Raw genomic sequence first — 20,396 nt, forward strand, 5'->3', positions numbered from 1 at the left:
ATTGGCTTTCATTAACAGCTTTAGGTGCATACACAGTTGCCCTGAATAGTAATGAGTCAGAATATCTTCTGGTTTGTGGAATGTTACTGTGGTACATGTGTTGATTCCTAGGTATACATAATAATACCATCTAAATTTACTTTCTTGTTTACACATGGAGGCGTTTGTTTTAGAAATTAATTTTTTATTCCAAAAATAAATATTTATTGCTATTATCCGTTTCCTTCCCCGCTGTATTTATTACTCTGTTTTTGGCTGCTGCTGAAATTAAAATTATTATTCATATTTGATATTTTTTCAAAAGAATGATTTATATTATTTTCCTGAAAGGAAAATTAGATAATTCTGTTACATGAAAAAGTGGGAAAAAAAAAGTATTATGTTAAGTATCAGTTGCTACCAGACTGATCTTTTTAAATGGACTAAGCCTGAAAAGCGGTTTCACGTTATATTCGTGTGTGGACTCCTTTCCTAGGTTTTCCAGTGACCGTGCCTTTTATTTTGCAGCTAATGAGAGCTAAGGGATTGTTTTCATTTCAGTCAGACAGGCAGCTTTTGGGACTAAAAGTATGTGCAGTCATTCTACCTTGGCTACATTTATAAAATGCTCTCATTTCAATTTTCATGATTACCATAAATCTGTAATGTTACTCTAAGGTTCGTTAAAAATACAAGTTCCTTTCAGACCCTTAATGAATAAGAAATTAGAATTCTTAGATATTGACTCATAAAACCCCAGGTTTTTTATTGTAGACATATTTCAGTGGCTTAATACTTATTTTAAGTTTACTCTCCAATTTCTGCTTTGTAGAAACAGTCTACAAGTGAGTTTGAACACATTCCTCTAATGTAGTTTTTTGTAGTGGTGTTTGCAAGGCTAATCTACTCCTTTGCCAAGAACTTGATATTCCTGCAGGCACACGCATGCGTGCGCACGCGCACACACACAACACAACACATAGACACACACACCTCTCCCATCCCCAAACACTGTGAATATTTCTTTGGCTAGACAAATCCTTTCCTCCATTAGAGCTGAAAAATCAGTCACATGAAAGGGTTTTCCATTCAGTCAATGAAAATGACAAACAGGCATCCCATTTGAATGTAAAACTTAACATCACGTTCCCGACGTCTCGGCCACTGAAGAGCTCACAGCACACATGTATGGCTAAAGTCAGCCCACGACATTTATTCTCAGGAGTAAACACATCAATACTACAAAATAATGTCCAAACATTGTTTGCCTAATTACAGCTTAGGATTTCAAATAATATTTGCTATTTTCTATTGTTTTAAAAGTTTTATATCTATTAAAATATGTGAACACAAAATTGTCTCCAAACTGAGTACAAATGAGTTAACAGTAAATATCAGTGCATTGACAACTAACATGAATAACTTAATCAGGAATTGCTATTTCATTATTAACTATTCATTGAAAAGTTCTTTTAGGTAGAAAAGTTGACTCCCACTGTTGCTACTTGTCTAAACACAAAAAGAATGACCTTATGAATGAACATCTGATTAATATCTAAGCTATAGAGATGAACTAAAACATGTATACGTACTTTATTTTATTGCATAGAGTTGGACTTTACTGGTTCCAAAATGCAATTTCAGATTCATGGCGTTACATTTGGCTTCTATTTGCAACTTTCAAAGCAAATATATTCGATCTTATTTACGTGCCTGTATGTGGCAATGAAAAGTGATCTGCTTTTTGCAAAATGAAGAATCTTACTCTCATAGTGTTTCGGGCAGAGGTGAAATATTAAATTATCCAGAAGAGAAACCTCGCCACCTTCCTAGCTGACTATCTGGGGACTTACTGCTGCTTAAGGATATTCACCCCTACCGAGTGGGAGAGATATGCTTAAACCTACATCATCCAGCCACTGAGAACTCTTATTAGACGTTTTTAATTTTTTTTGAAACTTTGGATTAACATGAAATGTGTGCACATTCCCATAGAGCACAGTGAAGTCCTGAATACTTTTTTTTGTAACATATAAAATTTACATTCAAAATTCAAAATGAAATCATTGTCCTAGATTACATTTTAGCTTGCTTTTGCTTGAAAGTTTCAAGCGAGGACCTTCTTTAGTCGTTGAGATATACTTAGCAAAACTGAAAAGCTCGATATATCAATTTTTAATTACAAATGGGATTTTGGCTATGCCAAACATTATAGTCCTTTATTCTGGGACTTCAAATGACTCTTCAGATAGTGAGATTTCAAAAATACATTACATTTTTTAATTAACTGGCAGTCTTTGTCGTTATAGCCACTGATATGAGTCCATTTATTACCTTGTTGAAGAGATCACATGCCCACTGTGAGCTCTAGCTTTCTCAGCTCTGGGAGGAACCGCGACTCCAGAATCTACTCTGACGCTCCTTACAGACGCATTGTCAGGTGTAAGAAGCCAAGAAGTGGCCTTTTGGCTAGGATCAGGTGAAGGACCCAGAAAGTGCATTTTCTGTGGCTAAACATCAAAAGGCTAACGCTTGAAAAAATGTTCAAGTTCTTAATGTTTCTATAAGTCTCTTGGAAACACTTCTTTGGGCTCTGTGCCCAAAATATTCTTTCATAGGTATCTTGACAAAACTTTCACTTCAAACTAACAGAACTGGTAGGCAGAATGTTAACTCACACCTTTTCTAAACATATATTCTTCAATTGTGTTACGTCACTGAAAGGCCAACATGCTAAAAACAAACAAAACAGCAACTACCAAAAAAGGCTCTCTGCAGGAACTTTTAAAGAAGAGCCATTTGTGTCTCCATATCCTGTGTGTGTGTGTACAGAGAGACTCATTTTATTCCTGTTGTTTTCTCTGGCTTAAAATACAACCGTGTGGCTTCTGAGAACCCACAAACCTTTTAAAGAAGGTAAGAGAGCTGCTGGCTGCTATGCTTAAAAGGAAAACATTTTCTGGAAATTTATTTGTATGAGATGACTTTGTATGTCAACCACGTAATTTTTATTATTGTAGGGGAAGAGGAGGGAATGCAGGATGGTGCTGGCTGGGGCCGGGCTCTGCGGGGAGGCGATGGCTGCACTACACAAAGGCAAGCTTATCTGCAATCCAGATGTTCCTTAGAAAGAGAATATAAACTTTGATTCAGACTTGTTTTTACCCGCTTTTCTCTCTGTCTTCGATTGCAAAACCAGACTCTGACTACTTCTTTCTCCAGGTTCAGTTCTTCAGCCATCCGCATGATCTCTTGAGAGGAAGGTTTGTTCTGTTCTCCGAAGTGTCTTTCCAGAGCGTCTTTAGCAGCAATGCTGGAGAAGGGTAGGGACAGGAGCTGAGAATATGTTGCTTTTAGTTTCCTAAATACTAACATGAAAAGTGAAACTGAAATATTCAGAAAATCTCCAAGAAAAGACAAATGCACAATTTGCTAAGCATTTAGGTACTTGCCTTACTCGGGTGAGGGTACCAGAGCTTTAGGAGCAAATCAAGTAGGGGCTCAAGCTTTCTGTTTATCCCACTTTATGCCACAAGAGGGCACCAAGTTCTTGAAAAGCGAACACCTACTTCGGTATTTCTAAATAGCGACTCCCAAATCATTTAGGTTACTCCAAATAGATAGAAAGAACTAAGAACTAAGAACTAAGCACCCCAAATGGACATGTCTTCCTGTGGTGCCACACAGACTGCAAAAAAGATCAACAATCTTTCTGTATTGAAATGTAAGATGTCAGACTGGATTCAGGAAAGTCAAATGATTATTCTTATTTTTAGTAAAGTAAAATACACAGCAGAAATGGTCAGACTCTTGATCACTTAGTTTCTTTTCTATCTGAAACTTGTGGAGGAAAATGTTCTGTAGCCAACTTTTATATATATATATATATATATATATATATATATATATTATATGTATATATATATATTTGCATCCATTCTTACAAATGACTAGCTCTCCATTTATATTTGTACAATTTAAAAATTTATCGTAGATCTTCAATTGACTACTCATTTTCGGTTTGCATATTGCAGTACACTGTGTTACATTCAAAGGCGCTTCCATTTTTATCTTTTCCTTCAAGAACTTTTAATATTTCTAGAGAATACCTTATAGTTGTTCTCCGTTTTCTTTTCCTTTCATTTGCTCCCACTTTTTCATTGTATAAAGCTGCAATGTTGGAAACAAGAATAATTACAAACACCACATTGATTTTTTTAAACCTCATATCAGATTTTTTGTTTCATTCTTTTTAAGAGATTTATTTATTTGAAAGAGTTAGAGCAGAGACAGTTTTTCCACCCACTGGTTCACTTCCCAAATGACTGGGGTCTTACAGGGGTCTCCCTTGTGGGCACAGGGACCCAAGCACTTGGGCCCCATTCTGCTGCTTTCGCAGGCACGTGGACAGGGACCGAGGCTGGAGACGCAGCAGCTGGGACAGGAACTGGCGTCCATGTGGGATTCCTGCACAACACAGCAGAGGGCAGGTTCCTCCACTGCAGACTCCTCCAATGTTCTTTTTAAAACGACGCAGATATAACTTGACCCTAGGATGCTGAGCTCTGTACCACTGTCTGTATCTACAGTGTCAGGATACACTTAAATAGTAGAATGATGGATTGTGATTTTTGTTGAAGGACAATGCTATTTGCAATAATATAGGGAAAATCGGGGATGGGGTGGGAAGGGTGGGCAGAAAAATCCACGAGCCTATGGTACTGTATCATTAAGACTTTAAAAAAATAAATAAAAATCTAACAATGCAAAATAAAACTCCTAGGCATTTGTGTTCTTATGTCTTATAGCTTATGTCATTTTATATTACAGGCCCTTGGGAAAATATTGATGTAGAGGGAAATACAAATTTTGTTCAAATAATATCTTTTTGTCAAAACGTTTCATATAAATACTCACAAACCTCACTGCTTGTCCAATCTTGATGGCAGCATGAGCCAATAATTTTATAATGTTAAATGCATACATTTATTCTGCATGCATACAGTATTATTAGCTTGCGTAAGTGATCCTTGTAGTTACCAATCTGACTGTGTGAGTCTCATGCTACAGCTCCTCCGGTAGCAGCCGCTTTAAGCTTCCCTTAGCTGTAGGTGAATTTGGTTTTGACAGTTACATTGATTGCCTCCCTTTTTGCACTTTTAGGTAGCAAGATATTTATTTTCCGGTGGAAGAAAAAGTGGCGGGCCCTCATACTTTTGGTTTAATCATTATTCTTAGAACCAAAGCTATTATTTTTAGCTTTTAACCTAAGTCTAATTATCATTATAGTTAGGGCAGTTTTTCAGAGACAAAGCTTTCATACCTCCGACTTGCTCGGCTTCCTCCAGCCATTTGGATAATATTGCTTTCAGTTTGCAAGCGTTTTTGAAGCTGAGCTGCAAGTTCTCAAACCGGCAGATGGTGGTCTGACTGAATTCGGAGCCGTGCACAGCTGCCAGGGCTTCGCCGACGTTGGTTTGGGTGTAGCCTGGGGAAGGACGTCAGGACCGTTAGCTTGGATTTTCAGGAGCGTTCAGTCTGGTCAGTTCTCACACAAACCTGTGTTGCTTTTGTTGCTAATTGTGGAGCTTCTGGTTTTTAGTTATTCATCTTTGGAAATTTAGAATTATGTAGTAGGATCAGGATAGGATGATTTAGTGCGGAAAATTGTCTTCCCTCTAGCTAGTTAAGTACGTTTCTCCTAAAAGTACAAAGATTTCACTAGGGATATCTACCATTTGTAGTATTTACACAAGTTGCATACATATGTCAAATACTTTGCAAGACACTTAAAAATTCCTGAACTTTTAAATAATTTTAAATATTTCATATGCTTAAAATTTTTAAGATATTAATCAAAATGGATAAGATTTATGATTTCACATATAGTTTTGTTTCCATTGTAAGAGCAAAAAATTCAACTTGATCTTTGAGGAGTGCCAAATAAAACCAAGAATGATACTGCTTCTAAAAGCATGCTCACTGCAAGGCTGTGGCCACACGGTTTATTTATGCCTGGGAGCACATTTACTGTAAGGTTTGGTAACGTTTCTCGTCCCTAGAAAAAGGTCCTATTGATTATTCCTAACTTTAAAAAGTGAAAGCTGAAATAAACCATCAAAGTGTAACTCAAAACATTCACAGAAATATAAATAGAAAATCAAAAACGATTATTAAATAGATGTCGCTGCTGTGTTTACATTTTATTTGACAAACATTATTTCACGGCCCAAGGCTACATATCTATCTGTACAAAACGATGGGTGATGCCCACCAACAAATAGCATCATAAAATTACCCGCGGTTCATTTCACAAATACAGAGGTTCGAATTATTATTTCCATCCATTGTAATAAACATGTACAACTTTGTGAATGGTAACCAAAGTCAATTATCATTTTATGTTAGAAGAATTTTTCAACAAAAAAATGAGCATAGACTCACTGGTAGTTCCCGGAGAGGGCAGACACTTGACAGAAACCCACGGGAAAGAAGATTTCACTCCTTACAGAGAGTGAGTGAAATTCAGAATGGATATACAATGAGCTGTCCCTGGACCTATCTAAGTTACAAAGATTTAAAAAATCTGCAACAATTTTTTTTTCCTTTTTCCGTTATTCTATTAGATGCTGGAAACACACTGCTAAGGAGAAAGTAAAAACAAAGAAAAAAAAAACCTTTTATGTTCTTGGACGCTTACATCATAAGGGAGACAAGAGAGCCACTCCTGCCATTAGTAAAATTTGGCACAACTATAATAGTAAGCAGTTTGCAATATCCATTAAAATTACAAATCCACATTGTCTTTTATCTATGTTTTTCTTTCTTTGCTTACATTTCACTTATAAAGTTTTTCTTACACATTTAATTATATAGATACAAATGACACTTAAGACTAATCACCCTGACATTGATTTTTAACAGCAAAGTATTCGAAACCTCCAGCAGTAAAAGGTTAAATAGATTGTAGTGTATTCATGAAGTGAAATTTGACAAGTCCATAAAAGGGAAGGGGGACTAGAAAAACATTTCGAAATTTCCGAAACATGTGGGTTATGAGAATTATGAGTATTTGATTATAAATGTATGAGCTACCTCTTGGAAGACAAATAAGAAATTAACAGCATTGGCAAACAGGAAAGACAAACTGTGTTCAGGTTCCCATACCCTTCCTACTTTGCTAGTATCTGAAAGTGTAATCAATTCAAAGAAAGGCAAGATAAATCAGCACACTCCAAATAGTGAGATGGGTGATTTTTAAAAATAATACATTGATCTTAAAATATATGTACTTAAGTAAAAAAATGTACAAGGAAATAAGGGTTTTGTAGGCTTTTCACAAGCCTAGTCCATATTAAAGGTGTAAAATGACTAAACTTCTAAACAGTGTCTTAGACTTCTAAACAGTGTTGAATGATAATAGGGCAAGGATTTGCAGACCACGTCATGTCATTTGTCCCACTGTTTAAAATAAGATAAAAAATAAAATAAAATAAAATAAAAAGAACACATACCCAACTTAATTCTTCTCACTTTAAATTCATTTGCAAATTTTTCAAGTTCCCGGATTTCGGGAGAATCCATGTCCACTGGCTCTTCCGCCAGTTTGCTTTTCCTCCTGAGTTCCTGCTTGAACTCGGCAGCCGTGGGATCCTCCGCCAGCAGAGGTTGATGTAAGGGAGGGAATCCATGACTCAAGGTGTGCTCAGGAAACTTATACAGACAAGGGGTTAAACTGCCTGTGAGCAAACAGAGAAAAGGAAAGGGCCACTGATGATCAGTTCTACCTTCGTGTAGCCAGTGTTTTCCCTGTTAGAGCCCTTTACTCCACTATAACTTCAATTTATAAAAACGACCTTACATTCAGAAGAGAAGGAGTCACTGGGGCACAGTAGGAAGGGAGCTGGTTATGGTCTACTTCTCCCAGGGAGCAAAACTCAAGACAATGTCAAAGAAAAGACGCACAGGTCTGCCATAATTCAATAAAAACAATGAAACACTTTAAAAATGTGAGTTCTCCATCATTGTTTTTTACTGTTAAAACACATCTAAGATTCAGCTTGAACCAGAGTATATATGCGTATCATTGGTTTGTAATTGATTGAACAAATTGCAGTGCTGTACTAAAGAGTCTCAGTGAAATGTTAGATTTTCTTGCGTTTGGGAAATAAAGTTTAAGAAGTCCCACCATTTCATTGATAAGTATTATTAAATGTCAATTAACAGATTTCATGAAAATAAACAATGGATCCCCAGTCTGGTTTTGCTGGCCAACATGAGCGCCATTTGGTCCCCAATACCCCATACGGTCTTAGGCACAGGGATTATGGATTGCCCAGGGAAGGACCGTTAAAGGAGTATGTTGCAGGTGAGATAAGGAATGACTTGAGGGACTAAAACTGAAAATGCAACTGTATTTGATGATCAGGAAATGCATGTGTCAGAACCTGACCTCCTCAATGGCTCAGACAGAGCAGTGGACAGCACAGCCAGATGTACATGGAGAATATAGCAGTCCACTGGGGATGGCATAGGACATCTGGTACCACAGCAGAGGATGGAGGACAGAGGATGGAGGGCAGAACAAATTGGTCAACCACCCCCGCCAGGCATTGACAGCAAATATCTGGAGGAATGGAGACTGGAAGGTGGACCATGTCAGCCATGGACCTTGGAAGTATATCCTCATTCTTGGAATGGCAAGATCATCAGTATTTCAGATCTATCGAAACCATCTGAACAGAACCCTTGGAACATGCTCCATACCAGGGACCCTGGATTGGTGTTGGGTGGCCAATCCCCTCCCCCAGGTACTGAGGCATTTGAGAGCCTGGGTGCTGCTTCTCCCCTTTAATCTCCCCTTCCCCCAGACACAGGAAGAAGAAAACCAAATATGGAAACAATGGTCTCACTCATGTTCCCCTAATCCTCAACCCTTCCCACCTTGATCAACTATGTAAACATCATCAAAAATAAAATTAAATAGTATTTAAAAAAAGAAAGAAAGTAAACAATGGAGTCATATCTTCATTACTCTGTAAGGGGAAGTAAAAATAAGCATTAAGGAAAGCTACAACTCTAGGCGCTATGGGTAGTAACATCCTGGTGGTGAGCTATGGACTCTGTGGAAAGGGTGAAATGATGGAAGATGCCAAGGTGCAATGTTAGAAGATTTTTAAAGACTATTTCAGGATTTTATTCTTTATTAGAAGAGTCTTTCGCAGTTAAAGGGTATAGCTGAGTCTATGGAACATAGACCAACCTCCAACACATTTTTTTTCACTTTTCCTCCTTACGAGGTTATAATTTTTGTTGGTAAATAATTCAATTCAGTTTATATTAAATAGCATGCATAATCAAGAGAGCCTGTTACTAAGATAAAGAGAAATCAATCACTGTTGTAAGTTTAACTAAATATTTTAGAATCAATTACTGCAGAATATATGTGCTAATCATTCTTGGAAACTTAATGAAAATATACATGAGGGTTTGTGCTGCTTATTATTTCCTCATAAATACATTCACAATTGAATAATATTGTATTTTCCTAGGATATGTATGTAAATCTCACATTACTATATCAATATATAATGAGCAAAGAATGACAGACATCAGCATGTTGCTGTTTTATATTATTTATATAAGAAAATGTGATTATAAAGTGTGCACCAACTAATATAATAGAACATTATTTTTCTGAACCAAAGTAAAACTACAAGTGTGGGATTAAGCAAAAGTGTATAAAATATATCTGGCTACTTAAAAGTGTGAAAAAGATATGAAATGCCCTATTTTTTGTCTTTGGTTTGACAAGCCCAAATCATTCAGTTTTATATTTGCAAATGACAACTAACTATCCATTTTGTGCTTTAGTGTATGGCATGTTGATTACATCACAGAAAACGTAGAGACTGGATTCTCCCCAGGCCTGCATCACGGTGCAGTAAAGATGTGTCCTGTAACACTGGTGTCCGACCTGAGCACTGATTTGATTCAGGCTGTTCCTCTGCCAGTCCAGCGCCCACCGGTGAGTGTGGGAAAGCAGCAGTGCGTGACTCCTGAGCTCTGCCCCTGCTCTTCATCTCCAAGACTGAATAGCTTCTGGCTCCTGGCTTTTGCCTGGTCCAGCTCTGGCTGTTCTCATCTGAGGAGTGAATCAGCAAATGGAAGATTTTTTTTTCCATCACTCCTTCTTTCTTTATCTCTCTGCCTTTAAAATAAATTATATATTTTTTACAAAGTTCAATTTTTCAACTTTAAATTTATCACACAGCCTCATTCCTTTAAATGTTCCTGAGATTCATTTCAAACTTTTTATTAGTTTGTAAATGTCTATTAGTAGATGCAAAACACTAATCACTGTAAAAAACTGTTATTTAAAGTAATGTCTTACTTATTTTACATCTTATTTGAACATCATACGTATCTCAAAACATCAGTCACTTTAGTACTCATGATTGGTTCTTTGATATATGGAAAATTGACACTTCTTTCATTATTTAGATATAGTCCTATCAACTATCACTTAATATGATTAATTTACAAAGAGAAGGAAAAATTTGACTATTTGGTTTTACACATTTTGTCTATTTTAAGACATTTTACATAAACTCATTTTATTGGGTCAACATATTTATACTTTGTGCAAATAATTTCTGTAGATTATAAATATATAAGTTCCAGCAATTTTAATACTATGATTTGTTACTCTCCATATTTCTTGCTGATGATAATGGTGTGGTGCTACAAAGCCTCTATGCAACATTTTGTACTCACGTAACAACTGCCACATTCCTTTCTGGATAGATAGGTAGGCAGATATGGAGGAAGGCAGACAAAGAGGTATTTAAAAACAAATTAAAAGGCTATACTTTTTCCACAAAATTTCTAATTTCAGAAATTTAAGTAGAGATAAACTATTAACTTGCCTGTAGTGCCAAGATGAATTAGCTATGTAGTTCAAACTAAAACTGAACAAGTGTTACAACAAACCACATAATTACCTAGTTCATTTGACAGGTAGGATATACTCAGGTAAATTAAATGAATTTCCTCTAAAAGTTTTTTCCCATGCATTTAACTGCATTAAACAAATACTTTAAGACAAAAATACATTTAAGAAAACATTAGAATTTGGTTATCCCTAGTTCAATACAACTTAGAGGTCCTTCACTCATTGCAGACACTTTGGAAAACTGGGACACGTCAAAGTAAATTTAAACAGAGTTCATGAAAAGTATGCAAGAAATATGCTTCAAGACTTGGCATCCAGACCAAAAAGAAAAATATGAGATGCACAGACTTTTGTTTTTCATTGTTTGAGAGTAACCATAACTGTATGCAGGTACCAGTTTTCTTGGAACTAATTTTATGCAGAAATTTATCAGGTAGTTACAACCTAATCTCTGTTTGTATTATAAAGCCTTTAACTGGGGAGTATGTGGAGAAAGATTGTTACGGGATATATGGCAAGACATTTCTCAAGTTGTTTCAAAGCCTGTTATTCTAGAAGCAAAACAAAACACAACTATACTTAACTAAAAAAGAAAGAAGCAAAAAGATTTTTTGAGGGAGTGAATCAGCACAGCAAAATTCTTTCAGATATTTTTCTAAAACATTGCCCAAGCGAAGCTGTTGTTAGATATTGATACAGCTTGGAAGGTTCTGCACACTGGACAGTCCCAAGTCCATTTTCACACTGCAGACACATGCGGCCACAGACTCTCTGAATTGCTCTCTGTGGCATTTTTGTGTGGTGATAGAGAAAAAAAAAAAAAAGAATGAAATGCCACTGTTAACTCAATATACTGAGGAATGGGGGCAAATTGTTCTATCACCTGGCTGATTGACAACCTCTCAGGTTATGGGTTGGAGGCTTTATAATGGAGGCGCAAAGCGACAGCATAAAACACACCACCTTGCTATGGACATGCCCAAGAATCTGACGTCCATTTCCTGCTCCTCTTTCCTATATCCCACAATGGCTTGGAGCAAATCATACATTTCAATAGTGCTCGTTTTCTTGCATGTGTTGGTAAATCCTGTTCATGTATAAACAAGGATCCACTGCCTGTTTTGTACATGAAGCTTAAGAGGAACACAGCCATGTCCATTTGATTATGTACTACTTACGACTATTTTTCCACTGTAGTGCAACAGAGTAAGTGCAACAGAGGCTAAAAAGCTTAAGGCATTGGCTGTCTTGTTCTTTACAGAAAAAGGTAGACAAACACATCACACCATTGAAAATACATCACACCATCGATACTGAAAGATGTTTTCAAAGAAAAAAGACCTTCAGAATTCATTCTTTGGGAAAATTGTTACAATGGGGAAAATTTGGAGTAAAATAAAATTAAACAAGCAAAATAAGCAAGCAAGAAAGAAGGGGCAGAGAAGAGGAAGGAATGGAATGAGCGAGGATGGAAGTAAGGAGAGAGGGGGAGAATTGGATGGAGGAGGGAAGAGTGAGCAAGGGAAGGAGGATACAGGGAGAAAGGAAGACTCGGTCTCCAAAGTAGACACGTCCTCCAGGTCAACTATGAGGCTGATTTCCATCACCACACATTTTAGCCTAGAAGAGGGATTTTTTTTGTTTTTTACCCATACAATCTTTTTTTCAGTATTCACTTCTTCAGTATCCATTAAAAAGTGAATGAATGGCCAGTACGGTGACATACCATTCTAAGCCACTACCTGCACTGCTGGCAACCCATATGGCTGCTGGTTCGAGTGCCAGCTGTTCCACATTTGATCCAGCTGCCAGCTGATGGCTTGGGGTGGCAGCAGCAGAGGCTGACCAAAGTCCTTCAGGTGCTTCACCCATGGGGGAGAGTCCAAAGAAGCTTCTGGTTCCCAGCCTTGAACTAACCTAACTCTGGTCAGGTAATGATTTGTAGAGTGAAACAATGGGTGGAAGATCTCTGTTTCTCTTTCTTTCTCTCTCCGTAACTCCCTCTTTCCAATAAATAGCTAAAATAAATCTTACAAAGAGTGGAAATTCATCATGTTGATTAATCTTTAAAATAATAATAATTATTTTTTAAACCAGGACTCTCTCACCATCATCTAACTATGACTGACTCAAGACTAAACCACTTGCTCAGTTTCCACCAGACACTAGGAAGGTGAACAGCTCCTCGGGCTTGTTTCCTAAATGTCACCCTGTTTTAGAAACTGGAGAACAGGAAAGATCTCAGAGGCCAAAAATTCAGAACTTAAGAGGATTTTTAAACTTATTTCTTCAGCGTTTATCTAGAAAAGGTTTTGAATAGCATTTAAAAGGCTCTGTTCCTGCTATTTTTCCTATTATTTGTTGAATTACCAAACTTTTTAGAAGTGAAAAACAAGAAGAAGAAATGTAGCTGTGAGCATACCTGAGGCCAAAAGAGAGGAGATTCAACTTTATACAATTCAGTTCTTAGAACAGTTCCTGAACTCAACAAAATTCAGACAAGAACAGGTTTTTAAACTCGAAGGTGTCAGTGACTTGAACAAGGCTAGCAAGGAGCTGATGCAATGACCAGTTCATCGCTGCCGATTAGTCATTTTCTTTTGTTCAGCTGCACCTGTTCCATGAGATGCTTTCATTCAGTGTTTCAGAAAATCTTGCTACTGACATGCCAAAATGTTAGCAGAAGTCCACCCTTTCTGTGGTTATTAACTTAATAAAGCACCCAGACCAATGCAAGAGAGTGTGGTAATAAAATAACCATATTAAAATAAAGTAATTTCACAGCTTTCAAGTATAGTCCTCCTGTGGGGTCTTTTTCATGTACAGGATGTGACACTGAACCTGGCTTCGTTGTTGATAAGACCCTTCTGTGGATTCTGTGGAAGTGGCTGAGTTGATTAACACCTTTGGATTTCCCAGAAAATTCAAAGGACATAGCTAAGTTTCTATAATGTATTTTCTACATTTACTCTTTTCTGAATTCCAGTATTTATAACTCAATTTGTACAGCTTCTCTGGGGACGAAGGCAAGGGGTTCAGATACTCTAAGATTTAATCCTCCATTAAATAAATGCTAATATGTCAATATAGACATTCTGACATACTGTAAAGCATGTCACATTTTAACGAACTCCCTCTTAAAATAGTCAAACACAGTCTTGCAGGTCTTCGTGATGAGTCTTTCTTAAAGCGATGAAATACATTTAGGACTACAACAGAATGTCTAAGTCTTGCTGTCACTGATGCAGGTTTTGAATAATTTTAAAACACTTTTCTTGGCTCCTTTCTGTTAACTGTGATGCTCAAGAGGGAAGAGCAAAGAGAATTTGCTGAGGGTTCCTTGGAGGGTACTCTGCTCAGCAAAACCCAAGCCTCTTCTTGATGTTCAGTGTGCCCAAGGGGCGGGTTGGTTGCATGCCTGAAAGCAGGGTTTCCAGGAGGGGCTGAGGCCAATGCCAGACTAGCTATGCTGGCAGCAGCCTAATTCCATTTGGTGGGAAAGAAGTTGGTGGTATAAAACTGTCTTCAGGCATTTGAATGACAATTCGGTAGCAACTGATCTGTGATTAATTTCATCTCTGTGCTAACCTTAATTATTGGTAGGGCCAGACTCTGCTTGGATAAAGGAGAAAGTAGGGCCCAGTGCAACAGCTCAATTGGCTAATCATCCCTTTACAAGGTCTGGGATTCATATAGCACTGGTTCATGTCCCTGCTGCTTCCCTGCCCATCCTGTTTCATGCTTGTGGCCTGGGAGGGCAGTGGAAGATGACCCATACTCTTGGGACCCTGCACCCGTGTGGGAGACCAAGGGGAGTCTCTTGCCTGCTGGCTTTGGATCAGCTCAGCTTTGGCCGTCATGGCCTTTTGAGGAGTGTGTCAGTGGAGGGAAGATCTTTCCCTATGTCTCTCCTCTCTGTAAATATACCTTTCAAAGAAAATAAATGAATCGTAAAAACTTAAGATGTATCTCGGTTCCTGGGAATTCTGGGAATTCTCTAGGAGACAGGGACACATACTCATGAGCTTGTCATTTCCAGGCCACATGATTAAAATGTTGTAAAACTCACAGAAAGCATTCTACCTGCACCCCCATAATGAAAAACATACATTTTACTATTTTATGTTAAAAATGTTTCCTCAGGATCCCAGCACGGTAGCCTAGCACCTAAAGACCTTGCCTTTTACACCTGGGATACCATATGGGTGCCGATTCTAATCCAGGTGGCCCCGCTTCCCATCCAGCTCCCTGCTTGTGGCCTGGGAAAGCAGTCGTGAGGATGGCCCAAAGCCTTGGCACCCTGCACCTATGTGGGTAGACCTGGAGTAGGCTCTGGATTCCTGGTTTCAAATTGGCGCAGCTCTGGCCACTGAGACCGCTTGGAGACTGAATCAATGGATGGAAGATCTTCCTCTCTGTATATATGATTTTGCAATAAAAATAAATAAGTCTTAAAAAAATTGTTTCCTCAGATAGAAAAGTTGTTCTACTTAACTAGGAAAACTGATCAACTGAGTATATGGATCGTACATCATCAATTTTCCAAGAGGAAGTCAAGAGATAGCTAGATTCTGAATTGCGCTAAATTGTTCAACAATGATATCAGAATTTACAGTATTCATTGCAAACATATGCCTTTGTTTTACCAAAAATGTGAGAACACTAAAATGCAGCTTGATTGAATGTCAGATAAGCTAACATTTTTAATGACTGCTATTTTTATTTTGAGATTTTGGTGTCTAATTTGGTGTTCAGCTAGGAAGTTTTGAGATATTTTACTTAGGTGAACTAGGAATCAGAGTTTGTGGCTTTGTGGATTCAACTGCCTCCTGAGATGACAGCATCTCGGGTGGGTGCTGATTCGTGTCCCAACTACTCCACTTCAATACTACCCTGTGATTATGTTCCTAGGAAGGCACCGAATGATGAAGTAACTGCACCCCTGCCAAGCACACGGAGAGCTGGAAGAAGTCCCTGGCCCCTGGCCCTTGACCTCAGTAGGCTCAGGTCCAGGCCCGCCTTGTCCATGGAGGTTTCTTTGGAAGTGAACCAGCAGATGGAAGACCTCTCCCTGTCTTTCTCTCTAGCTATGACTTTTAAGTAAACAAATATATCTATTTTTTTGTTTAAGAAAACATTACTGAACTGAATTATTTGGTTCTTTTCATTTCAAAAGTATGGTTATAAATCCATCTGTATGTTTGTATGTGTTTTATTGTTTATCTGAATAGCAAAACAAAATATCAGATAGAAAAGATTTCCCTAACATCTGATTCGTTTATCCAAAATTGCTGCATCATACACAAACACACACAAAAAATAACAACTTCACACAACAAAATAATAACAAACACACAACAAAAAAATAACACTTCAAAAAATAACAACAAATACAAACTCTGTGCAGCAAAACCATGTAGTTCGTTAAACCATTACAAGCTCATATCTGGTCATAATCTGGCCATTCTGTGAAATTAATCAATGAATTTGAAGGGATTGGACTTCACAGTCTAGCTGTTGTCATTCTATAAAACCATGCTCGCAATGAATTATTAATAAGCATCAGGAAATAGGTGGTTAGATTTGGTGTAGGGATGCTTCCCTTAGTCAGAGGAGGAAAAACTTCAATTATCTCAGTCTCATTTATGACTCAAAACAGTTCAGAAAAGGCTACCAAAGTTTGAAACAGCTGTTACCAGCACGCCTGAGAATCATGCTTGCCCTTCGTTTAGTGTCTGGTTTAGCTTTATGGACTAAATGATCAAATGAGTGTGATGAGGCGGATGTTCTGCAAATCTGTGTTGTTTCCAGTGTGGGTGTCTAGTCAACCATGCAAGGTTGCATGGTAATCGAAGAGCCAAATTTGGCCTTCATTTTAGTTTAATCTACGTTGAAACTAACATAAAACCCATAAAGCTACTAACTACTACGTTATTACTGAAGGAAAATCTTATTATCTATATCATTAAGAAGGGGCAACCAGGAATCTGAGTGCAGTGAATTCAACAAAATATACATAAACCAAGCGTGAGATTAAGAAATCACAGCTCAGCGTGTAAAACAGAGGAATTAGGCTTAATTGTGATGTCACAGGATATTAACAATCAAGGAACATCTCAATAATCGACCATTTTCACCAGTATCTTCCCAGGCTAAGTGATCAAATTTCACATCAGATACTGGTCACCATTCATTCCGGTCCAGGAAATCCAACAAAGTGTTCCCAAATTCAATGTCATGTATAAAAACAATTTGTCTTACCTGCCATTACTCCGTAGGTTGACGGCTGGTTTCCGTAATGACAGGAAGGAACAGAATAATGAAGTCCCGTTGCTGGGTTTCCCAACGTCATCACCAAGAAACATGTGTGCAAACATTTAGGAGTTGGGATCAAAGACAAAATAGACGGGACTGGTAAGGAACAGTATGAGGATTCAAGACCCATTCATTTTGTTTCAAAAGTAGACATTCATGCGATCATTAAGATTACAGAACAGTGCTTTTTTTTTTTTTCTTGTTTGGTGGCTGTTTTCTGATGAGAAAGTTAAAATGAAGTAAGTTTGTTTCAGCTAATGAAGTCATCAAAATGGACAGCACCTTCATTGATTGTCTCATGCTCTATGCTACAGCTAACGGGATCTCACAAAACAATTACTGGCCAATCCTCACTTTGACTCTTTGAAAGTCAAATAATTCATGTAGGTCACATCCAACCCAGCTATTGCAACAGCTGACTCATCAATAATCTGTAAAACTCATCGTGGTCTTTCTCTGGAAGAAAGAATATGGAATCGATCTGATCAATTAGTACATCTTAATCATTCCCTTAGAAAACTTCTTCCATTTTTGAGGAAATACGAGAGGAATTTTCCTCCATTTAGATATAATCATAAAAACTGTACTTTATTCAGGGTGTCATGAAAAACCTGCAACAAGTGTAAAACAAGTGGCTGTTCATGGTGACGTTCCATGATCATAATCCATTCAAGGATTGTGATGGTAAAAGTGACCATTGACTAGGTTCCACAAAAATTGAACCTAGTAGATAAATATTAGTTTGTTCATCAGTGGCTATATACTTCATGGAATCAGTAAGTATTTTGAAAATAAATTTCAATTTTTAAACTTTCACCTAATTGATTAAATATCATTGATGCTTCCTTATGTATTTTATTTTTTTGGTTTTCCTTTACAACTTGAATTTAGTATATATGGAAATACAACTGTAGCTTATTATATAAATAGAAGATATTATAAATATAATGAAAATCCTTTGATAATATTGAAATATAATCTTGTGATTAAAAATGTATTTTCATAAAGAAAGTAAAACATTTGCTCTAAAGAAAAAACTATATGTCATATATGTAAATAGATTTGCATCTTTTCATTTTATGACCAGTGCATAAAAAATGTTTAATGTCGTCAATCACATGTAAAAATCTTACCTTGCATTCTAAAGTTAAGCAAATAAGCACCAGCTAAATTAATACTTATACATTCTTATTAAACTTAGGATTTCTAATTCTTCACTTAGATCTCTACAACATTAATTTAATGAAAAAATAAAAGTTGATATTATTGTGTATTAAAATATTTTGGGACACATTTATATATATTTTTAACTTCTTAAGCTTTAAATAATTTTCTCTAATTCTAAGAATTTTAATGAACAATGAAAAATTTAGTAAACACATTTACACTGATTTTTAAAAGGTAGAGTTCTGAATCGCAAATCAGTTCATTTTGTAATAGCACTATTTAGATTTTTAAAATTTATTTTTATGTTGGTCAAACATTCGTCAGATGCAACAAGTTAAACAATGCATAATTCCCTTAACCTCTATGCTAGAGATAGAACAATTCCGTAAAATACAGAATTAGCAGTGTGATTGTTCTTCAGATTTATTTGCAGCATACAGTTTTGGAAAATATAACCTTTTATTGTATCCCCCCCCTAAATTTTTTGAAGTTACTTTCAGTACTTTTTAAATTAAATTATGAGAATTTTTTGGAGCTGGAAAAGAAATCTCATTAATGATTTTACCAAAGCCCAAATAGCTCTAGAGATTTAAAAAGTCAACTAAAACTTCATGTCAAATGTATACATACATTTGGAAGCTAATTAGAATTGGAGTTTAAATTCTTTAAATGAGAATATCAATGTACCAGTTCGAATTTTGATTTCTAAGTGTGTGATTTTTTTTCCATTTCTACATACAAAATACAGTTAAAACAAATAAAAAATCATTACATAGTTAATGGAAGAAATCTACTCAATTCAAGACTTTGTATATTTATGAACTAATTTTAAGTCACCATTTGCCATACCTCAGCTAAGCAATTGATTTATTAGGAAAGCATATGTATTTGGGTGATTCTATTGAGACAATGTGTTTGGATTTTCAAGTTTAAATTATTCTTAAGGAAGTTACTAAAGATAGGTATTAAAGCTTAATTTCAAGTTGAAATCTCTTAAGAAACTGTTTTTAAATTTTATAATATAGTAAATGTAGTAGATATATTTCATAGACACAATTCAAATAATATAATCATGTGAAAACATTCAACCCCATTCATGGGCTCCACATTTCATATTCTTTCTAGATTTGAACTTGAAGTTTTACGTCATTGCAACTTAATCATTTCGTTCTTTGAACTTTGTTGCTATCAGAAATTATTACTTAGTTATGTTTCATTGTAATATTTACAATTCTGTTGCACATGGAAAACTTAACTGAAAAAAATCAAATCAATCTCCTGCAAAGAAATATAATAGCTTTTAAAAATTAAGGCACTTTGAAACATATATTTTGTTTTGTTCCTTATTGCATAAACACATCTATAAAAATATTTTTGGATTAAAAATATTCTAGTTCATTATTTCCTCACGTAAAAATCATTTTTGATTATAATAAAATGAATAACAATGCAAAGGATTGTGCTGATATATCTTTAAATAATCTTAGGCATTTTGATGTTTCAAAATAATCTTAATATTTAACATATTAAAACAGCTTATTAGCTAAGAGGATTCCAAACATCCATTCCAAAACATTGCGGTCCAGCCTCTTGTACAGCGTCCCAGTAGTCAGTACCTGTGGACATCACATTGGTGGTGTGGTTGGAGACTGGCAGACACTCAGCAGCACTATGATGCATGAGCAGAGGCAGAGCGGCAGGAGCGTCAGCGTTCAGCGGTATGAAACTATCAGCCGAAGGAAAAGATTGGCAACTCATTCCCACGAGAAACAGAGAAGTAGGAAGAACCGCTGTTGCTTCCCAATCCGTGTTATTGTATTCCTGTCTCAAAGGGCCGACTCAGTCCTGGCTACTTGCATATATACATCAGGAAAGCTCTGAGGCACCAGGAGGGCGCGTGCCAGTATTTATACTGCAAGGAAATCCTTTTATACATGTTAATAGTCTTTTCCCAGGAGTATTGCTTTATCAATCTGGACTG

The 20,396-nt window shown here is 36.6% G+C and overlaps 1 protein-coding gene across 1 annotated transcript; it reads right to left on the reverse strand.

The window, feature by feature from the left end:
- Nucleotides 1–3,081: 3,081 nt before the first annotated feature.
- Nucleotides 3,082–20,173, reverse strand: POU1F1 (POU class 1 homeobox 1). Its single transcript, XM_058661269.1, has 6 exons — nucleotides 20,032–20,173; nucleotides 17,195–17,344; nucleotides 7,494–7,718; nucleotides 5,303–5,467; nucleotides 4,089–4,149; nucleotides 3,082–3,292 (listed from the first exon to the last, which is right to left on the reverse strand). Exons 1-6 carry the CDS (start codon nucleotides 20,171–20,173, stop codon nucleotides 3,082–3,084), a joined length of 954 nt encoding a protein of 317 aa, XP_058517252.1.
- Between the last annotated feature and the right edge of the window lie 223 nt (nucleotides 20,174–20,396).

The sequence above is a fragment of the Ochotona princeps genome, chromosome 3 (assembly GCF_030435755.1).
Source record: "Ochotona princeps isolate mOchPri1 chromosome 3, mOchPri1.hap1, whole genome shotgun sequence".
NCBI classification, from domain to species: Eukaryota; Metazoa; Chordata; class Mammalia; order Lagomorpha; family Ochotonidae; genus Ochotona; species Ochotona princeps.